At 58.0% G+C, this 26,951-nt stretch overlaps 1 protein-coding gene across 1 annotated transcript; it reads right to left on the bottom strand.

Moving 5' to 3' along the window:
* Positions 1-1,067: 1,067 nt before the first annotated feature.
* Positions 1,068-25,722, bottom strand: EPHA2 (EPH receptor A2). Its single transcript, XM_064497156.1, has 17 exons — positions 25,463-25,722; positions 21,827-21,894; positions 21,057-21,720; positions 19,106-19,261; positions 17,414-17,746; positions 16,189-16,313; positions 13,941-14,100; positions 13,724-13,820; positions 11,793-11,848; positions 11,587-11,712; positions 11,294-11,476; positions 11,030-11,091; positions 6,846-7,055; positions 6,613-6,762; positions 3,929-4,122; positions 3,691-3,846; positions 1,068-2,025 (listed from the first exon to the last, which is right to left on the bottom strand). Exons 1-17 carry the CDS (start codon positions 25,608-25,610, stop codon positions 1,920-1,922), a joined length of 2,994 nt encoding a protein of 997 aa, XP_064353226.1. The 5' UTR covers positions 25,611-25,722; the 3' UTR covers positions 1,068-1,919.
* Positions 25,723-26,951: the final 1,229 nt, after the last annotated feature.

The raw sequence follows: 26,951 nt of genomic DNA, 5'->3' as shown, positions 1-26,951 counted from the left end.
GGTGCTTAGCCCGGTGATGGCCTCCCCCCCCGAAAAAGAAATTTGGGAGTTTCCCGAATCCCACGGAGCTGCTGCGCGAGGGAAACCGAGGCACGGCGGGAAAAGGGCCCAGGTGTCCGGGCTGGGGGCGAGAGCTGGGGTGCTGACCCATCCGCTTGCCTCCCGGCGCCCCGCGAAATGCTTCTTTCTGCCCCAAAAAGCTGCTTTCTGCCCCCCAAAAGCTCCTTTCTGCCCCAAAATGCTGCTTTCTACCCCCAAAATGCTCCTTTCTGCCCCCCAAAAGCTGCTTTCTGCCCCAAAATGCTGCTTTCTGCCCCAAAAGCTGCTTCCTGCCCTCAAACACTGCTTTCTGCCCCCAAAATGCTTTCTGCCCCCAAACCACTCCTTTCTGCCCCAAAATGCTGCTTTCTGCCCCCAAAATGCTGCTTTCTGCCCCCAGATGCTCCTTTCTGCCCCCAAAATGCTCCTTTCTGCCCCCAAACACTGCTTTCTGCCCCCAAACGCTGCTTTCTGCCCCCAAAATGCTCCTTTCTGCCCCAAAATGCTCCTTTCTGCCCCAAAATGCTCCTTTCTGCCCCCAAACACTTTCTGCCCCCAAACACTTTCTGCCCCAAAATGCTGCTTTCTGCCCCAAAATGCTGCTTTCTGCCCCCCAATGCTTTCTGCCCCCAAAACGCTGCTTTCTGCCCCCAAACGTTCTTTTCTGCCCCAAAACGCTTTCTGCCCCCAAAAAGCTGCTTTCTGCCCCAAAATGCACCTTTTTGCCCCCCAAAATGCTCCTTTCTGCTTCGCTCAGAAACCCCCTTTCCAGGCTTTCCCCTCCTGGCAAGCCGGCTCCGGGTCTGGCTCAGCTTTGGCTTGGTTTTGCAGGAGCAATAATAATAATAATAATAATAATAATAATAATAATAATAATAATAATAAATAATCCATAAAAGACCAAAAAAATCCCCCTTTTTTCCCCCTTTAAAACAACCCTCTGGTTTGTAGAGCCGAGGCAGCTCCAGGCGGGACTCCCGCGGCCGTGTTTCCCCCCCCCCCCATAATTTTATTAAAAATCAAAATAGTCAAAAAAGGACACGCAATTTTATTAAAATCAACTTCACGAAAATAAATCCGTTAAACCTTCGGGGGATCCCAGAGGTGTTTCTAGTTTTTTTTTCTTTTCCCCCCCTCTCTATTGGCAGAAATCTGGCAAGAGCTTTGATTTCTCTCAATAAATATAAAAAAATATAATAAATTACGTTCTTTTTTTTTAAAAAAAAGAGGGAAAAGGTAACACCGGTAGAATAGCAAACGGCGTAAAGGGGGGGAAAAAATAAAATAAACAGCAGGACTGCGGCGCGGGGGCAGAATAAATAGAGAAAAGGGAAGAAAACGAGGAGCCGGGCTGGGGGCAAAGCCACGGCCGAGTGCCAGGGCAGCCCTTCTCTTGAAATGCAGAGAAAAAGAAGGAAAAAAAACCCAAAAAACCCCCTAAACCTAGCAAGAGGGAAGTCCTTGACCCGGACGAGATGCTTTAAATTAAAATATAGGGAAACCAGCCGCCCGGAGGGGGGAAAAATTTAAAAAAAAAAAAATCTGTTTTTTTTCCCGGCGGCTGGCGCCCACGTTTGAAATTTTAACTTGATTTTTTTTCTTTTTTTCCCTTTTTTTCCTTTTTTTTCCTTTTTTTTTTTCCCAGAAAGGGGGTTTCTTGACCCGTTTTTGCCCCCCGCCCCGGGCTTTGCGGAGGAGCGGCATCTCCCGAGCCGGGATGCCCGCTCAAAATAATAATAATAATAATAATAATAATAATAAAAAACCGAAAAACCCCGCTCTTCATCGTAGAAACAATAAATAAACCGGCTCTGCGGCGGCCGGGCGCCCTTCATTGCTCCGCTTCAAGTATTTCGGGGCGGCTGGGGGGGGGTCCCGGCTCAGACGGGGGGGCCCCCGGCGCCCAGCTGCTCCTTCAGCCCCAGCAGGCTGTAAGCGATGCGCTTCTGGTGGCCCGGCAGGCGCACGCCCACCCGCTTGATGTCCCTGGGGAAGGAGGGAGAAGGGGTGACCGGGGGGGGACGGGCTGGTCCTCAGCATCCCCTTGGGGACAGGATGGTCCTCAGCATCCCTTGGGGACAGGATGGTCCTCAGCATCCCTTGGGGACAGGCTGGTCCTGAGCAGCCCTTAGGGATGAGGTGGTCGCCAGCATCCTCTGAGGACAGGTTGGTCCCCAGCATCCCTTGGGGACAGGTTGGTCCCCAGCAGCCCTTGGGGACATTTTGGCCTTGGGCATCCCTTGGGGACACGTTCATCCCGAGCAGCCCTTGGGGATGGGCTGGTCCCCAGCGTCCCTTGGGGACATTTTGGCCTTGAGCCTTGGGGACAGGTTGGTCCTGAGCATCCCTTGAGGATGGGTTGGTCCCCAGCAGTCCCTGGGGATGGGCTGGTCCCCAGCATCCCTTGAGGACAGGTTGGTCCCCAGCATCCCTCAGGGATGGGCTGATCCCCAGGATCTCCTGGGGATGGTCTCATCCCCAGCAGCCCTTGGGGACGGGCTGGTCCTGAGAAGCCCTTAGGGACGAGTTGGTCCCCAGCATCCTCTGAGGACAGGTTGGTCCCCAGCATCCCTCAGGGACGGGCTGGTCCTGAGCATCCCCTGGGGACAGGTTGGTTCTGAGCATCCCCTGGGGACGAGTTGGTCCCCAGCAGCCACTGAGGACGGGTTGGTCCCGAGAAGCCCTTAGGGACAGGTTGGTCCCCAGCATCCCCTGAGGACAAGTTGGTCCTCAGCATCCCTCAGGGATGGGCTGGTCCTGAGCATCCCTTGGGGATGGGTCGGTCCTGAGCATCCCTTGGGGACAAGTTGGTCCTGAGCATCCCTTGAGGATGGGTTGGTCTCAAGGAGCCCTTGGGGATGGGCTGGTCCCCAGCAGCCCTTGGGGAACAGGTTGGTCCTGAGCAGCCCTTGGGGACAGCTTGACCCTAAGCATCCCTTGGGGAAGGGTTGGTCCCCAGCATCCCTTGGGGACAGGTTGGTCCCCAGCAGCCCCTGGGGATGGGCTGGTCCTGAGCATCCCCTGAGGACAAGTTGGTCCTGAGCAGCCCCTGGGGATGGGTTGGTCTCCAGCAGCCTTTGGGGACGAGTTGGTCCCCAGCATCCCTTGAGGACAGATTGGTCCTGGGCATCCCCTGGGGATGGCCTGGTCCCCAGCAGCCCTTGAGGATGGGTTGGTCTTGAGCATCCCCTGGGAACCAGTTGGCCCTGAACATCCCTTGGGGATGGGCTGATCCTTAGGAGCCCCCGGGAATGGGCTGGTCCCCAGCATCCCTTGAAGATGGGCTGGTCCCCAGGAGGCCTCGGGATTGGGTTGGTCCTCAGCATCCCTTGGGGATGAGCTGGTCCTGAGCATCCCTTGGGGACAGGTTGGCCTTGAGCATCCCTTGGGGACAGGTTGGCCCTGAGCATCCCTTGGGGATGGGTTGATCCCCAGCATCCCTTGGGGATGGGCTGGTCCTGAGCATCCCTTGGGGACGGGCTGGTCCCCAGCATCCCACAGGAACATTTTAGCCTCGAGCATCCCTTGGGGACAATCCAGCCCCCCGCATCCCTCAGGGATGGTCCAGCCCCAACCCTCCCATGGAGACAGGGACAGGGACAGGGACACCCGTGCAGCCCCGTGGCGGGGGCCCGGCGCCGCGCCACTCACTCGCTGCTCATGGCGGCCACCTGGGCCACGGTGGTGTAGCCGGAGGCGAGGAAGCGCTCGGCGTACTGCGACATCTTGATGGAGTCGAGCCACTCGGCCACGGAGCGCCCGGGGAGGCCCTCGGCGGCGCCGGCGCTGGGCAGGTGGATGGAGACCCTGCGGGGAGGCCACGCCGCTGCAAACCCCACCGTTTCGGGGGGAAAAAGGGGAAAAAAAAAGCCCCCTCGGGGGTGCTCACCGCGGGTCGAAGTCGGCCAGGGGCTCGAGGGCGTCGGGGGCGTGGAGGAGCTTGTCGAGGATGCCGACGACGGCGGCGAAGTCGGGCCGGCGGCCGCGTTCCTGCTGCCAGCACTGCAGCATGAGCTGGTAGACAGCGGCGGGGCAGCCGAGCGGTGCCGGCAGGCGGAAGCCCTCGTTGACGGCTTTCATGACCTGCCGGCGGGGCGGGAGCGGGGGGTGGTGAGCGCCGGCTGCCCATTCGGGGGACGGCGGGGCAAGGGGGACGGTGGCGGTGCGATGGGGACGGTGGCGGGGCGATGGGGACGGTGGCATGCAAGGGGGACGGTGGTGGTGGTGCAATGCAGCTGGCACTAGTGCAATGGGGACGGTGGCAGTGCAAAAGGGATGGTGACATGCAAGGGGGACGGTGGCGGTGCAGTGGGGACAGTGGCATGCAAGGGGGACGGTGGTGGTGGTGCAGTGCAGCTGGCACTAATGCAATGGGGACGGTGGCAGTGCAAAAGGGATGGTGACATGCAATGGGGACAGTGGCGGTGCTGCAATGCAGCTGGCACTAGTGCAATGGGGCTGGTGGCGGTGCAATGGGGATGGTGGCATGCAATGGGGACGGTCATGGTGCAAGGGGGACAGTGACATGCAATGGGGACGGTGGCGGTGCAATGGGGATGGTTGCATGCAATGGGGATGGTGACATGCAAGGGGGACGGTGCCGGTGGTGCAATGCAGCTGGCACTAGTGCAATGGGGATGGTGGCAGTGCAATGGGGATGGTGACATGCAATGGGGACAGTGGCGGTGTAATGGGGATGGTGACATGCAATGGGGACAGTGGCGGTGCAGTGGGGACAGTGGCATGCAAGGGGGACGGTGGCGGCGGTGCAATGCAGCTGGCACTAGTGCAATGGGGATGGTGGCAGTGCAAAAGGGATGGTGACATGCAATGGGGACAGTGGCGGTGCAATGGGGATGGTGACATGCAATGGGGACAGTGGCGGTGCAGTGGGGACAGTGGCATGCAAGGGGGACGGTGGTGGTGGTGCAGTGCAGCTGGCACTAATGCAATGGGGACGGTGGCAGTGCAAGGGGGATGGTGACATGCAATGGGGACGGTGGCAGTGGTGCAATGCAGGCAGCATTAGCACAATGGGGACAGTGGTGGTGCAAGGGGGACGGTGGTGGTGCAATGGGGACGGTGACATGCAGTGGGGATGGTGGCACACCAGGGGGACGGTGGTGGTGCAAAGGGGACGGTGGCAGTGGTGCAATGCAGCTGGTGCTAGTGCAATGGGGACGGTGACATGCAATGGGGACGGTGGCATGCAAGGGGGATGGTGGCAGTGCAATGGGGATGGTGGCATGCAAGGGGGATGGTGGCAGTGCAGTGGGGATGGTGACATGCAAGGGGGACGGTGGCGGTGGTGCAATGCAGCTGGCACTACTGTAATGGGGACGGTGGTGGTGCAAGGGGGATGGGGACGGTGACATGCAGTGGGGACGGTGGCCGTGCAAGGGGGACAGTGGTGGCGGTGCAATGCAGCTGGCACTAATGCAATGGGGACGATGGCAGTGCAAGGGGGACAGTGGCAGCAGTGCAATGCAGCCAGCATTAGTGCAATGGGGCCAGCTGCGGTGCAGTGGGGACGGTGGCGTGCAAGGAGGATGGTGGCAGTGCGAGGGGGATGGTGGCATGCAAGGGGGATGGTGGCGGTGGTGCAATGCAGCTGGCACTAGTGCAATGGGGACAGTGGCAGTGCAATGGGGACAGTGGCAGTGCAAGGGGGAAGGTGGTGGTGCAAGGGGGACAGTGGTGACGGTGCAATGCAGCCGGCACTAGCTCAATGGGGACGGTAGCGTGCAATGGGGACAGCAGCAGTGCAATGGGGCTGGTGGCAGCGCAATGGGGCTGGTGGCAGGTGCAATGGGGACAGCAGCAGTGCAATGGGGCTGGTGGCAGTGCAATGGGGCCGGTGGCAGCGCAATGGGGACAGCGGTGGTGCAATGGGGCTGGTGGCAGCGCAATGGGGACAGCAGCAGTGCAATGGGGCTGGTGGCAGCGCAATGGGGCTGGTGGCAGGTGCAATGGGGACAGCGGTGGTGCAATGGGGCTGGTGGCAGCGCAATGGGGCTGGTGGCAGGTGCAATGGGGACAGCGGTGGTGCAATGGGGCTGGTGGCAGCGCAATGGGGCTGGTGGCAGTGCAATGGGGACAGTGGTGGTGCAATGGGGCCGGTGGCAGCGCAATGGGGCTGGTGGCAGCGCAATGGGGACAGTGGTGGTGCAATGGGGCCGGTGGCAGGTGCAATGGGGCTGGTGGCAGGTGCAATGGGGACAGCAGCAGTGCAGTGGGGCCGGTGGCAGCGCAATGGGGCTGGTGGCAGTGCAATGGGGACAGCAGTGGTGCAATGGGGCTGGTGGCAGTGCAATGGGGCTGGTGGCAGCGCAATGGGGACAGTGGTGGTGCAATGGGGCTGGTGGCAGCACAATGGGGACAGCGGTGGTGCAATGGGGCTGGTGGCAGTGCAATGGGGCTGGTGGCAGTGCAATGGGGACAGTGGTGGTGCAATGGGGACAGCAGCGGTGCAATGGGGCCGGTGGCAGCGCAATGGGGACAGTGGCAGCGCAGTGGGGCCCAGCAGCAGCACGGGGGGGTGGCGGGGGGGCCCGGCAGGGCCGCAGCACCCACCTCGTGGTTGGAGAGGTCCCAGTAGGGCCGCTCGCCGAAGGCCATCACCTCCCACATGACGATGCCGTAGCTCCAGACGTCGCTGGCCGAGGTGAACTGGCGGCGGGCGATGGCCTCGGGGGCCGTCCAGCGGATGGGGATCTTCCCCCCCTGCGGAGGGGGCCACCGGCGCTCAGCCCCCCCGCCCCGGCACCGGGGTGGGGGGGGGGGACATCCCACCCGCCCTTACTCACGCTGGTGGTGTAGGTGGCCTCGGCGTCCTCCTCCAGCACCCGCGAGAGCCCGAAGTCGGACACCTTGCAGCCGAGGCGGCCGTCGACGAGGACGTTGCGGGCGGCCAGGTCGCGGTGCACGTAGTTCATGGCGGCCAGGTAGCGCATGCCGCCCGCGACGCCCCGCAGCATGGCCAGCAGCTGCGCGGCACCCAGCGCCCCCGCCTTCTCCTGGGGGGGCCCCGAGCTGCGGTTCTTCCCCCCGCCAAAATCCCTTTTCTTCCCACCACCCCCCCCATCCCCAATCCCCAAAATCCACTTTTTTCCCATGCCAAAATCCACTTTTTTCCCTATCTCCCAAATCCACTTTTTTCCCATGCCAAAATCCACTTTTTCCCCCATCCCCAAAATCCACTTTTTTCCCCATCCCCAAAATCCACTTTTTTCCCATGCCAAAATCCACTTTCTTTTTTTTTCCCCATTCCCAATATCAACTTTTTCCCCCATCCCCCAAATCCACTTTTTTCCCCATGCCAAAATCCACTTTTTCCCCCATCCCCAAAATCCACTTTTTTTCCCATGCCAAAATCCACTTTTTTCCCCCCATCCCCCAAATCCACTTTTTTCCCATGCCAAAATCTATTTTTCCCATCCCCCAAATCCACTTTTTTCCCCATGCCAAAATCCACTTTTTCCCCCCATCCCCCAAATCCACTTTTTTCCCCATGCCAAAATCCACTTTTTCCCCCATCCCCCAAATCCACTTTTTTCCCCATCCCCAAAATCCACTTTTTTCCTCTATCACCCAAATCCACTTTTTTTCCCCATGTCAAAATCCACTTTTTTCCCCCATCCCCAAAATCCACTTTTTTCCCCCATCCCCCAAATCCACTTTTTTCCCCATGCCAAAATCCACTTTTTCCCCCATCCCCCAAATCCACTTTTTTCCCCATGCCAAAATCCACTTTTTCCCCCATCCCCAAATCCACTTTTTTCCCCATGCCAAAATCCACTTTTTTCCTCTATCCCCCAAACCCACTTTTTTCCCCATGCCAAAATCCACTTTTTTCCCCCATCCCCAAAAACCACTTTTTTCCCCATGCCAAAATCCACTTTTTCCCCCATCCCCAAATCCACTTTTTTTCCCATGCCAAAATCCACTTTTTTCCCCTATCTCCCAAATCCACTTTTTTTCCCCATGTCAAAATCCACTTTTTTCCCCCATCCCCAAAATCCACTTTTTTTCCCCCATCCCCAAAATCCACTCTTTTTCCTGCGCCAAAATCCACTTTTTTCCCATCCCCAAAATCCACTTTTTTCCCCATGCCAAAATCCACTTTCCCCCCATCCCCAAATCCACTTTTTTCCCATGCCAAAATCCACTTTTTTCCTCTATCCCCCAAACCCAATTTTTTTCCCCATGTCAAAATCCACTTTTTTCCCCCATCCCCCAAATCCACTTTTTTTCCCCATGCCAAAATCCACTTTTTCCCCCATCCCCCAAATCCACTTTTTTCCCCATGCCAAAATCCACTTTTTTTCCCCCATCCCCAAATCCACTATTTTCCCCATCCCCAAAATCCACTTTTTTCCCCCCATCCCCCAAATCCACTTTTTTCCCCATGCCAAAATCCACTTTTTTCCCCCATCCCCAAAATCCACTTTTTTCCCCCATCCCCCAAATCCACTTTTTTCCCATGCCAAAATCCACTTTTTTCCTCTATCACCCAAATCCACTTTTTTTCCCCATGTCAAAATCCACTTTTTTCCCCCATCTCCAAAATCCACTTTTTTTCCCCCATCCCCCAAAATCCACTTTTTTCCCCATGCCAAAATCCACTTTCTTTTTTTTCCCCCCATCCCCCAAATCAACCTTTTTTCCCCATGCCAAAATCCACTTTTCTTTTCCCCATCCCCAAAATCCACTTTTTTCCCATGTCAAAATCCACTTTTTTCCCCCATCCCCAAAATCCACTTTTTTCCCCCATCCCCAAAATCCACTTTTTTCCCCATCCCCCAAATCCACTTTTTTCCCCCATCCCCCAAAATCCACTTTCTTTTTTTTCCCCATCCCCAAAATCCACTTTTTTCCCCGCGCCAAAATCGACTTTTTTTTTCCCCCATCCCCCAAAATCCACTTTTTTCCCCATCCCCAAAATCTACTTTTTTTCCCCCATCCCCAAAATCCACTTTTTTCCCATGTCAAAATCTACTTTTTTTCCCCATCCCCCAAATCCACCTTTTTCCCCATGCCAAAATCCACTTTTTTCCCCTATCACCCAAATCCACTTTTTTTTCCCCATGTCAAAATTGACTTTTTTCCCCCATCCCCAAAATCCACTTTTTTCCCATGTCAAAATCCACTTTTTTTCCCCATCCCCCAAATCCACTTTTTTCCCCATCCCCAAAATCGACTTTTTTTCCCCCATCCCCCAAAATCCACTTTTTTCCCCATCCCCAAAATCCACTTTTTTCCCCCCATCCCCCAAATCCACTTTTTTCCCCATGCCAAAATCCACTTTTCCCCCATCCCCCAAATCCACTTTTTTCCCCATCCCCAAATCCACTATTTTCCCCCATCCCCAAAATCCACTTTTTCCCCCCCATCCCCAAAATCCACTTTTTTCCCCCATCCCCCAAAATCCACTTTTTTCCCCCATCCCCAAATCCACTTTTTCCCCCATCCCCAAAATCCACTTTTTTCCCATGCCAAAATCCACTTTTTTCCCCTATCCCCCAAATCCACTTTTTTCCCATGTCAAAATTGACTTTTTTTCCCCCATCCCCAAAATCCACCTTTTTCCCATGTCAAAATCCACTTTTTTTCCCCCATCCCCAAAATCCACTTTTTTCCCCCATCCCCAAATCCACTATTTTCCCCATCCCCAAAATCCACTTTTTTCCCCCATCCCCCAAATCCACTTTTTCCCCCCATCCCCAAAATCCACTTTTTTCCCCCATCCCCAAAATCCACTTTTTTCCCATGCCAAAATCTATTTTTCCCATCCCCCAAATCCACTTTTTTCCCCATGCCAAAATCCACTTTTTCCCCCATCCCCCAAATCCACTTTTTTTCCCCATGCCAAAATCCACTTTTTTCCCCCATCCCCCAAATCCACTTTTTTCCCATGCCAAAAAATCTACTATTTTCCCGCCGCCAACGACTCGCTGCTGCATCCCGGCTGCCCCGAGCATCCGCCCCATGGGAAACAGGTCCGAAATAACAAAAAAAACCCCCAAAGCATGGGAAACTCCCCCAAAAAGTGGCTAAACAGGGTCCTGGATGGATCCTGCCCGCCGCCGGCCACTTTTCCCATGGGACGGCCGATCCCAGCGGGATTTTCCCATGGGGCAGCGGTGAGTTTTCCCGCGGGGCGGGAGCTCAGGGAGGCAGCCAGCGTCGCCGGGGCGGGGAAACCAGAAAAGGAAAAATAAATAAATAAATAAATAAATAATAATAATAATAATAAAAGATAAAAATAAAAGATAAAAATAAAAATAAAAAAATAAAATAAAAATAAAATAAAAATAAAATAAAAATAAAAAATAAGAATAAAAAATAAGAATAAAAAATAAGAATAAGAATTAAAAAGAATAAAAAAGAATAAAAAATAATAAATAAATAAGAATTAATAAATAAGAATAAAAAAAGAATTAAAAAAGAATAAAATAAATAAGAATAAAATAAATAAGAATAAAATAAATAAGAATAAAAAATAAGAATAAAAAATAAGAATAAAAAATAAGAATAAAAAAAGAATAAAATAAATAAGAATTAAAAAAGAATAAAATAAATAAGAATAAAATAAATAAGAATTAAAAAATAAGAATAAAAAATAAGAATAAAAAAATAATAATAAAAAAGAATAAAATAAATAAGAATAAAAAAAGAATAAAATAAATAAGAATAAAAAATAAGAATAAAAAAAGAATTAAATAAAAAATAAGAATAAAAAATAAAAATTAAAAAAAAGAATAAAATAAATAAGAATAAAATAAATAAGAATAAAAAAAGAATAAAAAATAAGAATAAAAATAAGAATAAAAAAAGAATTAAATAAATAAGAATAAAATAAAAAAGAATAAAATAAATAAGAATAAAATAAGTAAGAATAAAATAAATAAGAATAAAATAAATAAATAAACGAAAGAAAACGAAAAGAAACAACCACAGGCGGTTTCGCCGGCCGTCACGCATCGCCTACCCGCAGGAATTTGTCCAGCGCGCCGTTTTCCATGTACTCCGTGATGATCATGAAGGGCTTGTCTGGAATAAAACCAACGGAAAAATAAAGAGCCGAAACCTCCGGGGCGGCGCGGAAAAAAAAAAAAGAAAAAAAATCCCAATTTTTCCCGCCGGCGTTGGAAGCAGCAACGCCCGCCCGGGTGGGGTTTTTTGGGTTTTTTCTTGATTTTTTCACCGTTTTTCGGCACGGAAACGGCTTGGGGGGGGGGACACACACACTCACGCTTGGAGACCACCCCCTCGAGGCGGATGACGTTGGGGTGGCAGAACTGGCCCATGGTGCCGGCCTCGCCGAGGAAGTCGGCGCGCTGGCGCTCCGTGGAGCCCGCCTTCAAGGTCTTGATGGCCACCGGCACCTCCTTGCCGCCCCGCTTCAGCAGGCCCTTGTAGACCTCCCCGAACTCACCTGCCGCGGGGCGCGGGGGTGAAATTCGGGGCGGGGAAGGCCGAGCCTCCCATGTTTTCCCATCTTTGGCTTTTTGGGGGGGTTACGGGCGGTTTTTCCCCGGGACCCACCGGCGCCGATGACCTTCTGGCGGGTGACGTGGGCCGGGTGGATCTCGGTGGCGAACTTGAGCACCGCCTGGTTGGGGTCCTCGTAGGTGTGCGGGTCCACGTAGGTCTTCAGCGGCTTCAGCTGGTCTGCGGGGGGGGCGCGGCGGCGTGGGCGTCCCCGTCTCTGTCCCCGTCCCCGTCCCCCCCCCACCGGCCGCCCAGCTCACCCGGCTTGGAGAAGCGGACGTCCTCGGGGGCCCGGCGCGGCCGCGAGCGCCTCTTCCTGCGGGGAGGGGGGAGCTGGGGGCGCCCGGCCGGGAGAGACCCCCCCCCCCCCCGGCCGGACCCTGTCCCCGGCCGGCCGCCGCGCCGGAAAAGCCCACGTCCCCCCCCCCCCGCTTTCCCTTTTTTCTTTTTTCCCTTTCTTAGTTTTCCCCCTTTTTTAATTTTTTCCCCTTTTTCCCCTTTTTATTTTCCCCTTTTTTCCTTTTTCCACTTTTTTCCTTTTTTAATTTTTTCCCCCTTTTTCCCTTTTTCCCCTTTTTTAATTTTTTCCTTTTTTCCCTTTTTTATTTTTTCCCTTTTTCCTTTTTGCCTTTTTAATTTTTCCCTTTTTCCCTTTTCTAATTTTTCCCTTTTTTCCTTTTTTTAATTTTTCCCTTTTTAAATTTTTCCCTTTTTTCCCTTTTTTCCCTTTTTTAATTTTTCCCTTTTCTAATTTTTCCCTTTTCTAATTTTTCCCTTTTCTAATTTTTCCCTTTTTCCCTTTTTTCCTTTCTTAGTTTTCCCTTTTTTTTCTCTTTTTTCCTTTTTTAATTGTCCCCTTTTTTCCCTTTTTTATTTTTTCCCCTTTTCCTTTTCCCCCTTTTTTAATTTTTTCTTTTCCCTTTTTATTTTTTCCCTTTTTCCTTTTTCCCTTTTTTAATTTTTCCCTTTTTTATTTTTTCCCTTTTTTCCCTTTTTTAATTTTTCCCTTTTTTATTTTTTCCCTTTTTTCCCTTTTTTAATTTTTCCCTTTTTTAATTTTTCCCTTTTTTCCCTTTTTTCTTTCTTAGTTTTTCCCTTTTTTCTTTTCTCTTTTTTAATTGTTCTCCTTTTTTTTCCCTTTTTTATTTTTTCCTTTTCCTTTTCCCAATTTTTAATTTTTTCTTTAAATTTTTTTCTTTTAAAATTTTTCCTTTTTTAATTTTCTTTCCCCTTTTTTATTTTTTCCCTTTTTCCTTTTTATTTTTTCCTTTTTATTTTTCCCTTTTCCTTTTTATTTTTCATTTTTCCCTTTTTCCTTTTTCCCTTTTTTATTTTTCTTTTCCCCTTTTTTATTCTTTTTCCCCTTTTTAATTTTTTCCCTTTTCTTCTTAATTTTTCCTTTTTAATTCTTCCTTTTTCTTTTTTCTTTTTTCCTTTTTCTTTTTTATCTTTTCCCTTTTTCTTTTTTTTACTTTTTCCCTTTTTCCCTTTTTAAATTATTTTCCTTTTTAATATTTTCCTTTTTCCCTTTTTAAAATCTTTTCCTTTTTTAATTTTTTCCTTTTCCCCTTTTTCCTTTTTCTCTTTTTTAATTTTTTTCCTTTTTAATGTTTTTCCCCTTTTTCCTTTTTTATTTTTCCCTTTATTTGTCCCTTTTTATATTCTTCCCTTTTGTTTTTTAATTTTTTCCTTTTTACAGTTTTCCTTTTTTAATTTTTTCTTTTTTCCTTTTTTCCCATTTTTAAATTTTTTTCCATTTCCCCATTTTGATTTTTTCCCTTCTAAATTTTTTTAGATTTTTTCCTTTTTCCTTTCTTCCCTTTTCCTTTTTTCTTTTGTCCTTTTTTCTTTTGTCCTTTTTTCTTTTGTCCTTTTTCCTTTTTCCTTTTTCCTTTTTCCTTTTTTCCTTTTTCCTTTTTTCTTTTTCCTTTTTTCCTTTTTCCTTTTTTCCTTTTTCCTTTTTCCTTTTTTCCTTTTTTCCTTTTTCCTTTTTCTCCTTTTTCCTTTTTCTCCTTTTTCCTTTTTCTCCTTTTTTCCTTTTTCCTTTTTCCTTTTTTCCTTTTTCTTTTTTCCTTTTTTCTTTTTCCCTTTTTCCCTTTTTTCTTTTTCCCTTTTCTATTTTTTTCTTTTTTCCTTTTTTTTAATTTTTGCCCCCCCCCCCAGCCCCCCCGTTCCCGGGAGAGCCGCCCACCTGCGCAAGCCGTAGAGGAGGCCGCCCAGCAGCAGCAGCACCAGGACGCCGGCGACGGAGCCGCTGATGACGGCGGCGGAGGCCGTGGCCTCGGAGCCTGCGGCGGGATGGGGGGGGGGACACGCTCGGACCCGGCTCAAATCCCCCCCCCCCCCAAAAAAAAACCCAAAAGGGTTTTTTTTTTTTTTTTGCCCCCCCCGCCGCGTTCCCTGCTCACCCTCGGGGAGGGTCTCGAACTCGTGGGGGGGGCTGTAGGCGCCCTGTCCCTCCTGGGTGAGCGCCTGCACCCGCACCACGTACGCCGTCCCCGGCGCCAGCTTGCCCAGCGTCACCGCGGCGTCCTCGCAGCGCAGCACCGAGTAGCTGTTCTCGTCCGCCTGCGGGGGGGGGGGACAAGGGGGCAAGCGCCCCGGCGAGGCGGGCTGAGACCGGGGCGCTCGTGACACATGTGGCCGGGCTGAGACCGGCACATTCGTGACATGCATGGCCAGGCTGAGACCGGGGCACTCGTGACACATGTGGCTGAGCTGAGACTAGTGCACTTGCGATGCATGTGGCCAGGCTGAGACCGGCACACTCGTGACATGCATGGCCAGGCTGAGACCGGCACACTCATGACACATGTGGCTGAGCTGAGACTAGTGTACTTGCGATGCATGTGGCCAGGCTGAGACCAGCACACTCGTGACATGCATGGCCAGGCTGAGACCGGCGCACTCGTGACACATGTGGCCGGGCTGAGACTAGTGCACTTGCGATGCATGTGGCCAGGCTGAGACCAGCACACTCGTGACATGCATGGCCAGGCTGAGACTGGTGCACTCATGACACGTGTGGTCAGGCTGAGACTAACGCACTCATGACACACATGGCTGGGCTGAGACCGGCACGCTCGTGACACGCATGGCCAGGCTGAGACCAGTGCACTCATGACACACATGGCCAGGCTGAGACTGGCTCACTCATGACATGTGTGGCCCAGCTGAGATCGGCACGCTCATGACACGTGTGGTCAGGCTGAGACTGGCACACTCGTGACGTGCATGGCCGGGCTGAGACCGGCGCACTCATGACATGCATGGCCTGGCTAAGACCAGTGCACTCATGACACGTGTGGCCGGGCTGAGACCAGTGCGCTCATGACATGCATGGCTGGGCTGAGACCAGCACACTCACGACACATGTGGCTGGGCTGAGACTGGCACACTCATGACATGCATGATTGGGCTGAGACTGGTGCACTCATGACACGCGTGGCCAGGCTGAGACTAGCGCACTCATGACACACATGGCCAGGCTGAGACCAGCGTGCTCACAACACACATAGCTGGGCTAAGACTGGTGCACTCGCAACATGCAAGAACATGCAAGGCCAGGCTGAGACCGGCACACTCATGACACGCGTGGCCAGGCTGAGACCAGTGCACTCATGACATGTGTGGCCAGGCTGAGATGCACAAGGCCAGGCTGAGGCCAGCACACTCATGACACGCGTGGCCAGGCTGAGACTGGCACACTCATGACATGCATGGGCAGGCTGAGACTGGTGCACTCATGACACGTGTGGCCAGGCTGAGACTAGCACACTTATGACACACATGGTTGGGCTGAGACCGGCACGCTCGTGACATGCATGGCCAGGCTGAGACCAGTGCACTCATGACACGCATGGCCAGGCTGAGACCGGCACACTCGTGACACACATGGCCAGGCTGAGACTGGCTCACTCATGACATGTGTGGCCCAGCTGAGACTGGCGCGCTCATGACACATGTGGCTGGGCTGAGACTGGCACACTCATGACATGCATGATTGGGCTGAGACTGGTGCACTCATGACACGTGTGGCCAGGCTGAGACTAGCGCACTCATGACACACATGGCCAGGCTGAGACCAGCATGCTCACAACACACATAGCTGGGCTGAGACTGGTGCACTCGCAACATGCAAGAACATGCAAGGCCAGGCTGAGACCGGCACACTCATGACACGCGTGGCCAGGCTGAGACCAGTGCACTCATGACATGCATGGCCAGGCTGAGATGCACAAGGCCAGGCTGAGACCAGCACACTCATGACACGCGTGGCCAGGCTGAGACTGGCACACTCATGACATGCATGGGCAGGCTGAGACTGGTGCACTCATGACACGTGTGGCCAGGCTGAGACTAGCACACTTATGACACACATGGCCAGGCTGAGACCGGCACACTCGTGACATGCATGGCTGGGCTGAGACCGGCACGCTCATGACACGCGTGGCCGGGCTGAGACCGGTGCCCTCACGATGTGCATGGCCTGGCTGAGACCGGCACGCTCGTAACACGTGTGGCCGGGCTGAGATGCACAAGGCCAGGCTGAGACCGGCGCGCTCGTGACACACATGGCCGGGCTGAGACCGGCGCACTCGTGACACATGTGCCCGGGGGGTGTGGGGGGGGGGGGGGGGGCCCGGGGCACCCTACCTTCTTGCTGTAGGTGACCTCGTACTTCCAGACGCGGGGACGCTGCCGGGCCGGCACGCTCCAGGAGAGCAGCAGGCTGGTGGCCGTGCGCCCGTCGAGGCTCAGCGCCGTCACCCGCGGCGGCTCTGCGGCGGGGGGGGACGAGGGAGGCCGTCAGGGCCCGACGCCAGGGTGAGGGGCACGGGGGGGGGGGTGAGGGAGGCCGTCAGGGCCTGACGCCGGGGTGAGGGGCACGGGGGGGGGTGAGGGAGGCCGTCAGGGCCCGACGCCAGGGTGAGGGGCACTGGGTGGGGCAAAGGAGGCCATCAGGGCCCGACGCCAGGGTGAGGGGCACGGGGGGACGAGGGAGGCCGTCAGTGCCCGATGCCAGGGTGAGGGGCACTGGGTGGGGCAAAGGAGGCCATCAGGGCCTGACGCCAGGGTGAGGGGCACGGTGGGGGGATGAAGGAGGCCCTCAGGGCCTGACGCCAGGGTGAGGGGCACGGGGGGGGGATGAAGGAGGCCATCAGGGCCCGACGCCAGGGTGAGGGGCACGGGGGGACAAGGGAGGCCATCAGGGCCCGACGCCAGGGTGAGGGGCACAAGGGAGGCTGTCAGCGCCTGACGCCAGGGTGAGGGGCACGGGGGGGGGGATGAAGGAGGCCATCAGGGCCCGACGCCAGGGTGAGGGGCACGGGGGGACAAGGGAGGCCATCAGGGCCCGACGCCAGGGTGAGGAGCACAAGGGAGGCTGTCAGCGCCTGACGCCAGGGTGAGGGGCATGGGAGGGGGATGAAGGAGGCCATCAGGGCCCGACGCCAGGGTGAGGGGCATGAGGGGACAAGGGAGGCCCTCAGGGCCCGACGCCAGGGTGAGGGGCAGGGTGGGAGGGAGGCCATCAGGGCCCGACGCCAGGGTGAGGGGCACGGGGGGACAAGGGAGGCCATCAGGGCCCGACGCCAGGGTGAGGGGCACGTGGCGGGACAAGCGAGGCCATCAGGGCCCGACGCCAGGGTGAGGGGCACAAGGGAGGCTGTCAGCGCCTGACGCCAGGGTGAGGGGCATGGGAGGGGGATGAAGGAGGCCATCAGGGCCCGACGCCAGGGTGAGGGGCAGGGCGGGAGGGAGGCCATCAGGGCCCGACGCCAGGGTGAGGGGCACGGTGGGGGGGATGAAGGAGGCCATCAGGGCCCGACGCCAGGGTGAGGGGCACGGGGTTGGGGGGGGGGACACCGCGGCCCCTCACCGGTGTAGTTGACGCAGACGGTGGCGGCGGCGACGCTGCGGTGCTCGCTGAAGGCCGAGACGCCGTTGCGGGCCTCCACGGCGAAGGTGTAGGCGACGTGGGGCTCCAGGTCGGCGACGGCGAGCGCCGTGGCCCGCAGCCCCCGGGGCGGCGCCCCGTAGCGCAGCCCCCCCTCGCAGGGCCGCCCGGCCCCCGGCCCGGGTCCCCGGCGCTCGCAGCTCACGCTGTAGGTGACGTCGCGGCGGCCGCCCGCGTCGCTCGGCGCCGACCAGCGCAGCTGCACCGTGGCCCCCGCCGCCACCGCCGTCAGCCCCCGCGGCGCCGACGGGGGCCCTGGCGCCACGGGGGGGGGGGGGGGGTCAGCGGGGCGGCCCGCTGCCGCCGAGCCCCACCGCGCCGCCAAGGACCCCGCCGTGCCTCGGTTTCCCCATCCCGCACCTTGGTCCCCCCCCCATCGTGCCTCAGTTTCCCCATCCTGTGCCCCGGTTTCCCCCATCATGCCCCAGTTTCCACCCATCATGTCCCAGTTTCCCCCCGCCGTGCCTCGGTTTCCCCATCCCGCACTTTGGTCCCCCCCCCATCGTGCCTCAGTTTCCCCATCCTGTGCCTCGGTTTCCCCCATCATGCCCCAGTTTCCCCCCATCACGTCCCAGTTTCCCCCCACCGTGCCCCAGTTTCCCCATCCCGCACCTTGGTCCCCCCCCCATCGTGCCTCAGTTTCCCCATCCTGTGCCCCAGTTTCCCCCATCACGTCCCAGTTTCCCCCCATCATGTCCCAGTTTCCCCATCCCGCACCTTGGTCTCCCCCCATCGTGCCTCAGTTTCCCCATCCCGCACTTTGGTCCCCCCCCATCGTGCCTCAGTTTCCCCATCCTGTGCCCCAGTTTCCCCCATCATGTCCCAGTTTCCCCCCATCATGTCCCAGTTTCCCCCCATCATGTCCCAGCTTCCCCATCCCGCACCTTGGTCCCCCCCCCCATCGTGCCTCAGTTTCCCCATCCTGTGCCTCGGTTTCCCCCATCATGCCCCAGTTTCCCCCCATCATGTCCCAGTTTCCCCATCCCACACCTTGGTCCCCCCCCATCGTGCCTCAGTTTCCCCACCCTGTGCCCCAGTTTCCCCCATCACGTCCCAGTTTCCCCCCACCGTGCCCCAGTTTCCCCCCATCGTGCCTCAGTTTCCCCATCCTGTGCCCCAGTTTCCCCCCCCCATCCTGTGCCCCAGTTTCCCCCATCACGTCCCAGTTTCCCCCCACCGTGCCCCAGTTTCCCCATCCCACACTTTGGTCCCCCCCCACATCGTGCCTCAGTTTCCCCACCCTGGGCCTCAGTTTCCCCCCCCATCCCAAACCTTGGTTCCCCCCCCATCCTGTGCCCCAGTTTCCCCCATCACATCCCAGTGTCCCCCATCACGTCCCAGTTTCCCCCCACCGTGCCCCAGTTTCCCCATCCCACACCTTGGTTCCCCCCCATCATGCCTCAGTTTCCCCCCCATCCCAAACCTCGGTTCCCCCCCCATCCTGTGCCCCAGTTTCCCCCCTCACATCCCAGTTTCCCCCCATCATGCCCCAGTTTCCCCCATCACATCCCAGTTTCCCCCCATCATGTCCCAGTTTCCCCCCATCGTGCCTCAGTTTCCCCATCCCGCACCTCGGTCCCCCCCCGCCGCGCCGCAGCCCCCCGGGACACTCACGCGTGCAGGGGTCTCCGGGGGGGTCGCCGGGGGCTCGGTAGTAGCCGTCCTCGCAGGGGCAGGCGCCGGAGCCGGCGGCCGCCGGCAGCGTGTGGGCCGGGCAGGGCAGGCAGTCGCCGGCCGAGGCCTCCGCCTTGAACGAGCCGGGGGGGCAGGCTGCATTGGGGGGGGGGGACAAAACCGCGGTGAGCCCCCAAAACACCCGCTTTTCCCCCCCCCCAAAAAAAACCACCGGGGAAAAAAAAAAAAAAAAAGAAAAAAGTGTGGCATGTCACGAGTTGCCCCGGTCTCAGCCCCCCCCAAAACACCCCCCACCCCAGGAAAAAAATCCCATCCCGTTTCCCAGCGCGGGAAAACCGTGAGCTGAACCCAACCGGGATAAAACCCCACGCGTGTGACATGTCACGAGCTGCCCCGGCCTCAGCCCCCCTGGAGAAAATCCCATCCCGTTTCCCGGAGTGGGAAAACCGTGAGCCGAACCCAACCGGGATAAAACCCCGCGCGTGTGACATGTCACGAGCTGCCCCGGCCTCAGCCCCCCCCAGGAAAAAGATCCCATCCCGTTTCCCGGCGTGGGAAAACCACGAGCTGAACCCAACCGGGATAAAACCCCGCGCGTGACATGTCACGAGCTGCCCCGGCCTCAGCCCCCCCAAAACACCCCCCACCCCAGGAAAAAAATCCCAGCCCGTTTCCCGCCACGGGAAAACCGCGAGCCGAACCCAACCGGGATAAAACCCCATGTGTGACATGTCACGAGCTGCCCCGGTCTCAGCCCCCCCGGGAAGAAAATCCCATCCCGTTTCCCGGCGTGGGAAAACCACGAGCTGAACCCAACCGGGATAAAACCCCGCGCGTGACATGTCACGAGCTGCCCCGGTCTCAGCCCCCCCAAAACACCCCCCACCCCAGGAAAAAAATCCCAGCCCGTTTCCCGCCACGGGAAAACCGCGAGCCGAACCCAACCGGGAAAAAACCCCGCGCGTGACATGTCACGAGTTGCCCCGGCCTCAGCCCCCCCGGAAAAAAAGATCCCATCCCATTTCCCGGCACGGGAAAACCACGAGCCGAACCCAACCGGGATAAAACCCCGCGCGCGTGACATGTCACGAGTTGCCCCGGTCTCAGCCCCCCCGGGAAAAAGATCCCATCCCGTTTCCCGGCACGGGAAAACCGTGAGCCGAACCCAACCGGGATAAAACCCCACACGTGACATGTCACGAGTTGCCCCGGTCTCAGCCCCCCCCCCCGGAAAAAAAGATCCCATCCCGTTTCCCGGCGTGGGAATGCCACGAGCCGAACCCAACCGGGATAAAACCCCGCGCGTGACATGTCACGAGCTGCCCCAGCCTCAGCCCCCCCCGGGAAGAAAATCCCATCCCATTTCCCAGCGTGGGAATGCCACGAGCCGAACCCAACCGGGATAAAACCCCACGTGTGACATGTCACGAGCTGCCCCGGTCTCAGCCCCCCCCCGGAAAAAAGATCCCATCCCGTTTCCCGGCGTGGGAATGCCACGAGCCGAACCCAACCAGGAAAAAAAACCCCACGCGTGACATGTCACGAGTTGCCCCGGCCTCAGCCCCCCTGGAGAAAATCCCATCCCATTTCCCAGCGTGGGAAAACCACGAGCCGAACCCAACCGGGATAAAACCCCGCGCGCGTGACATGTCACGAGCTGCCCCGGTCTCAGCCCCCCCGGAAAAAAGATCCCATCCCATTTCCTGGCACGGGAAAACCGTGAGCCGAACCCAACCGGGATAAAACCCCACACGTGACATGTCACGAGTTGCCCCGGTCTCAGCCCCCCCGGAAAAAAAGATCCCATCCCGTTTCCCGGCGTGGGAAAGCCACGAGCCGAACCCAACCGGGATAAAACCCCCCACACGTGACATGTCACGAGCTGCCCCGGCCTCAACCCCCCCCAAACCCCGCCCCCGGGGCAACGCACCTTCGCAGCTCTCGCCGGCGCCCCGCCGGTAGCCGGCCCGGCACAGGCACTGCCCGACGGGCACCAGCCACTCGCCGTCGGCGGCGCAGTGCAGCACGGGCGGCCGGGCCGCCGCGGCCCCCTCCACGCAGACCCCCCGCACCGCCGCCAGCCCCTGCGCCTCGCCGCCCGCCACGGTGGCGGCGAAGGCGGCCAGGCCGCGCCGCACGCCGGGGCACTTCTTGTAGTAGACGCGCACGGAGAGCAAGGCCACGCAGGCGCCCAGGTCCTGGAAAGCCAGGTAGAAGCCCTTGCGGCTCAGCGGGCCCACGGCGCGCACCTCGGCGTTGAGCCGCACGTGCCGCGCCGCCAAGTCCTCCCGCGCCGTCATCTCGTCCGGCGCGATGGTGTCGATCTTGCGGAACTGCCGCCTCTGGAAGTTGGTGCCGTAGTCGACGTCGGACTCGGCGTAGTAGAGGTTGAAGGTCTCCTTGCAGGCGCCGGGGCCGCCGGGGAAGCTGTTGCAGTCGCGGACGGTGAAGCGGAGCTCGACGAAGACGCGCCGGGCTTCGCCGCGGTAGATCCAGTTGGTGCGCAGCCAGTTCTCCTGCTCGCCCGCCTGCACCTCGCACACGGCGTACATGTAGATGAGCGAGTCGTTCATGACGTTTTGCAGCAGGTCCCACTGCCGGAGAACGGAGAAAAACCCCCCCCGGGTCTCGCGCTGGCTCTGGAGGCCGAGGGGGGGCTGGAAACGGTGTCCCCCCCCCGCCGCCGCCGCCGCCGCTTACCCCTCTGCCGTAGGGCTGGGTGAGCCAGCCCAGCTCGCCCTGGGCCTTGGCGAAGTCCAGCAGCACCACTGCGGGGAGAGAAGGCGTCGGGGCGGGTGGGCACGGCCCCCCCCAGCCCGCCCCAGCTCTGCCGTCGGCGCCCCGCGGTGATCCCCCCCCCCCACGGCCCCCATCCCGCCTCCAGCTCTCGGGGTCAGTGACCTGCAGGGATTTTTGCACCCAAAACTCCCATTCCTGCCCCAATTCGCGTGGTCAGTGACCTGCAGTGATTTCTTCCCCCCCCCACGGCCCCCATCCCGCCTCCAGCTCTCGGGGCCAGTGACCTGCAGGGATTTTTGCACCCAAAACTCCTGTCTTTGCCCCAGTTCGCATGGTCAGTGACCTGCAGGGATTTTCCCCCCCCCCCATGGCCCCCATCCCACCTCCAGCTCTCGGGGTCGGTGCCCTGCAGGGATTTTTCCCCCCCCACGGACCCCATCCCACCTCCAGCTCTCGCGCTCAGTGACTTGCAGGGATTTTTGCACCCAAAACTCCCATCCCACCTCCAGCTCTCGGGGTCAGTGACCTGCAGTGATTTTTGCACCCAAAACTCCTGTCTTTGCCCCAGTTCGCGCGGTCAGTGACCTGCAGTGATTTCTTCCCCCCCCCCACGGCCCCCATCCCACCTCTAGTTCTCACAGCCAGTGACCTGCAGTGATTTCTTCCCCCCCCCACGGCCCCCATCCCACCTCCAGCTCTTGTGGCCAGTGACCTGCAGTGATTTTTGCACCCAAAACTCCTGTCTTTGCCCCAGTTTGCGCAGTCAGTGACCTGCAGGGATTTTTCCCCCCCCCACGGCCCCCATCCCACCTCCAGCTCTCGGGGTCAGTGACCTGCAGGGATTTTTGCACCCAAAACTCCCATCCCTGCCCCAGTTCGCGCGGTCAGTGACCTGCAGGGATTTTTCCCCCCCCCACGGCCCCCATCCCGCCTCCAGCTCTCGGGGTCAGTGACCTGCAGGGATTTTTGCACCCAAAACTCCCGTCTTTGCCCCAGTTCGCGCAGTCAGTGACCCGCAGTGATTTTTCCACCCGCCTTCGCGGCTCTGCGCCACGGGGAGCCCCCGGCCGCCCCCCCCCCCCCAGGAAGAGGGAAACGGAGGCAGGCGCCGGCCTCCCTGCCCGGGCGGATCCGGGTCTCCGCCGGGAGTGGAGCCGAGGAAGGGGAGCGGGTTCCGCGCCGGCCGCCCCGTGATTCAGCCCCCAGGAATGCGCACGGAGGCTCCCGGACGCCTGGGCTCGCCGTGCCTGGCGCCAGGCCGCGGCCGAGGGGGGGTCCCCAGCATGCTCTTCCCCCCCCCCCATCAGTGGGGCAGAGCAGGGTCAAGGGGGGGGTTTTGGGGAAGGGGAAAAGCGGGGAAAGGGGAGCCGCTTCGCCGCAGCAGCCGGATCTGAGACCGTGCAAGCTCGTGACATGCCCTGCCCCGCCGGGGCAAAGTCTAGGGCTTGGCGCAACCGCCCGGCAGTCCCCCCCCCACCCCCCCGCCGCTCTCTCCGGGGCCAGGAAGGACGTTACCGGCGGATATCCCGGCCTTCCTGCGCTTTGGAAGTCCCCCCCCGCTACCCTCCGCCGGAAAAACCGGCGCGATCTTTCGGCCAGCACCCGTGAGATGAGTTTGTGGGGTCTCTGCCGCCCGGCTGCTTCGCCGGGGGGGGGGGGGGGGGGGACAACGGGGTGTCACCCCGTCCCCATCGCCCGCCCCGGTGCCGCTGCGCCCCGTTTCCCGGCCGCGTGACGCACCGGCGATGGGGAAACTGAGGCACGGGGCCAGGCCGTGAGTCAGGCGGCGAAACCTGACTCAAGGCGGCCCAACCCCAGCCGGGGGGGGGGGGGGGGCACCCACATTTTGGCGGCCTTGCCCCCAAATCACCCGGCAAAAATTAAAAAAAAGAATAAAAATCCCCTCCCGGAGCATCTCCCCGCGCGGGATCCGGCCCCCTTGGATCAATCCGGCTCCGCTCGCCGCCGCCGAGACCCCGGGAAGAGCGCAGCGGGTTTCGGGGCCAACGCGGCCCGTTTTGGGGGCCGGGCGGCCGATTTTGTCGGAGTCGCAAAAGTTCAAAATAGCCGAGCGGCTCCAAAGCGCCAGCTCCCGAACCGCCGGGGCGTCGCTCGGCTTTTCCGGGGGGATTTTTGGGGATTTTGGCCCCCCCTAAATCACTATTTGCTGCATTAAACCCTCCTGCCGCTCGCGCTGCGCCGAGCCGTGGGAACCGGCCCCAAATTCCTCCGCACCGGAGCCACGTCGGGCTGGTTTGGGCTGAAATAAAATCAAACCCGGCTTCTCCCCCCACCCCGGCAATTTATCCCCCCCCCCGCCGCCGAGTTTCTCCTGGGGTTAAAAAAGCAGCTGGTTATTTTCCTCCTTTCCCCCCCCCCCCTTCCCAAAATTCCCACCAGCCTCCGGTTTATTTGCACTCGCTGCGATCGGAGCTGGATTCCGGCATCCTTCGGTTTGCAGGAGCCGGATTAAAGGCGAAGCGGTTTGATGCCCCCCCCAGACCCCTTTTTGCAAGGGTGATGCCCCCCCCCGCCGCCCCTTTCCACGCCACCCCCCTGAAAACGCAGCGATTTGCCCCAAAACGGCCCAAATTTGCTCCCAAACTGCTGGATTGGGGGGGGGGGGCAGGCGGGGGGGGGGCGCAAGGTGGAGGCTGCTTGTTTTCCCGAGCACTTTTCGGGCTTTCCTGACATTGTTCTCCGCATTCCTGGGCCGGATCCTGCCCTCGCCAGCCGGATTCCTGGGAATTTCCCTCCACTTTGCCTTTTTTTTAAAATATATATATATTTTTTTTTTGCTTTCGGTGCGTTTTCCCCTTCCTCCCCCCGGTTTCGAGGAATGCGGCCTGGGGGGGTCCGGGGGGGGTCTTTGCTCTTGCAAAGGGTCCGGGTTTTGGAAGCGGCGAAGCAGAGCAGGACCCGACCCCCTCTGCGACCCCAAATTCTTTGCAAACCCCAAACTTTTTGCAGCGTCCTAAACTTTTGCAAACCCCAGACTTTCTGCAAACCCCAAATCTCTGCAAAGCCCCAAATTCTTTGCAAAGCCCAAACTTTTTGCAACGTCCTAAACTTTTTGCAACCCCCCCAAACTTTTTGCAAAGCCCAAATCTTTGCAAGGCCCCAAGTTTTTGCAACCCCCCCAAACTTTTTGCGAAGTCCAAAACTTTTTGCAACACCCCAAATCTTTGCAAACTCCAAACTTTTTGCAACCCCCCAAACTTTTTGCAAAGCCCCAGATCTTTGCAAACTCCAAACTTTTTGCAAAGCCCAAACTTTTTGCAAAGCCCCAGATCTTTGCAAAGCCCAAACTTTTTGCAAAGCCCAAACTTTTTGCAAAGCCCCAAACTTTTTGCAAAGCCCCAAACTTTTTGCAAAGCCCCAAGCGCAGCCCCGATTGCGCATGTTGTCCCTTCCCCCCCCCACCCATCGCCGGGGCAGCAACCCCCGCCCCGGCCCCGCCGCACCCATGGGTGCCCTGGGTGCGGGCGACCCGGCCAAGATTTAGCGCTCAAAACCGGGCTTTTCCTCCCCCCTCCTCCCCCAAAACCGGCTCGGATCCGGCCCCGCATCGGCCCCCCTTCCCCGGGCCGCTCTCACCTTCCTCGGCGCCGGCGGTGGCGAGGAGGAGGAGGAGGAGGAGGAAGGCCGGCGGCCGGGCCATGCCGGCGGCGCGTCGAGGCCGGCGGTGGCTACGGGCGCCCCGCGGCCGCGGTGATGGGCGGCGGCGCGCTCGGGCGCTGTTCATTCATGCCCCGAGCTGATGTCAGCCGGCCCCTCCCGGGAGGAAGGCTCTCGGCAGCGCTGTTAAAGGGACAGAGCCGCTCCCCAGTCCGGCCCAGTACGGCACTGGGAGCCCCACCCCTTCCGCAACCCCTCCCTCCCCGGTGTAGACCCCCCCCCCCCCCCCGCCGTGGAGACCCCCCCGGCTCTGCGGCTTGGCCTGGACTCACAGGCACCTTCCTCATCCTCGCCGCCTCTCCTTGCCCCCCCCCTTCCCCCAATCCCAGTGCAACTGGGACCCCCCCAGTTGGATCCAGTCCCCTCCCTCGCCAGGCCGCGACCTTTCCAAGCGGCTCCTAAATCCCGGCTTTGGGGGTCAGGGGGCGGCTCCCCCCCCCCCCCCGGGGAGGGTCTGGGTGCTGCCTGGGCGTGAAGGGGTTAAAGCGGTTGGGGGGGGGGGGAGCCCCCTCCTCTTTCATTCATAAAGCCGGGGCGCGGGAAGCGCCGGGGCCCGGCAGCCAATGGGGCGCGAGGGGGCGGGGCCACGCAGGTACACCCCCCCCCCCCCGGCACCCCCTCCCCAGTTTGGCACTGGGAGCAGGGGGTGGCCAAACTGGGTGGGCGAAGGGCAGGCGTCACCCTCCAGCCGGCGGGCTGTCTCCTCCTCCATCCACCTGTCTGTCCATCCCTCCGTCCATCCCTCCGGCTGTCCATGAATCCGTCCATCTGTCCAGCCAGTCTCCTGGCCATCCCTCTGTCCACCCATCCTTCCATCTGTCCATCCATCCGTTCTTCCATCCGCCCCTCTGTCCATCCATCCCACCATCCATCCATCCCTCCGTCCTTCCATCCACTCCTGCATCTGTCTTATCCCTCTGTCCATCCATCCCACCGTCTATCCATCCATCCGTCCATCCCTCCGTCCTTCCATCTGCCCCAGCATTTGTCCATCCCTCTGTCCATCCATCCGTCCATCCTTCTGTCCATCCATCCCACCATCCATCCCTCTGTCCATCTGTCCATCCATCCGTTCTTCCATCCGCCCCTCTGTCCATCCATCCCACCATCCGTCCATCCCTCCGTCCTTCCATCCACTCCTGCATCTGTCTTATCCCTCTGTCCATCCATCCCACCATCCATCCATCTGTTCATCCCTCTGTCCTTCCATCCACCCCTGCAACTGTCCATCCCTCTGTCCATCCATCCATCCATCCTTCTGTCCATCCATCTCACCATCCATCCCACCATCCATCTCTCCATCCACCCCTCTGTCCATCCATCCCACCATCCGTCCATCCCTCCGTCCTCCCATCCACTCCTGCATCTGTCTATCCCTCTGTCCACCCATCCCACCGTCTATCCATCC

The sequence above is a fragment of the Dromaius novaehollandiae genome, chromosome 24 (assembly GCF_036370855.1).
Source record: "Dromaius novaehollandiae isolate bDroNov1 chromosome 24, bDroNov1.hap1, whole genome shotgun sequence".
NCBI classification, from domain to species: Eukaryota; Metazoa; Chordata; class Aves; order Casuariiformes; family Dromaiidae; genus Dromaius; species Dromaius novaehollandiae.
The sequence above is the reverse complement of the archived record's forward strand: the minus strand, read 5'-3'. Positions and strand labels throughout refer to the sequence as shown.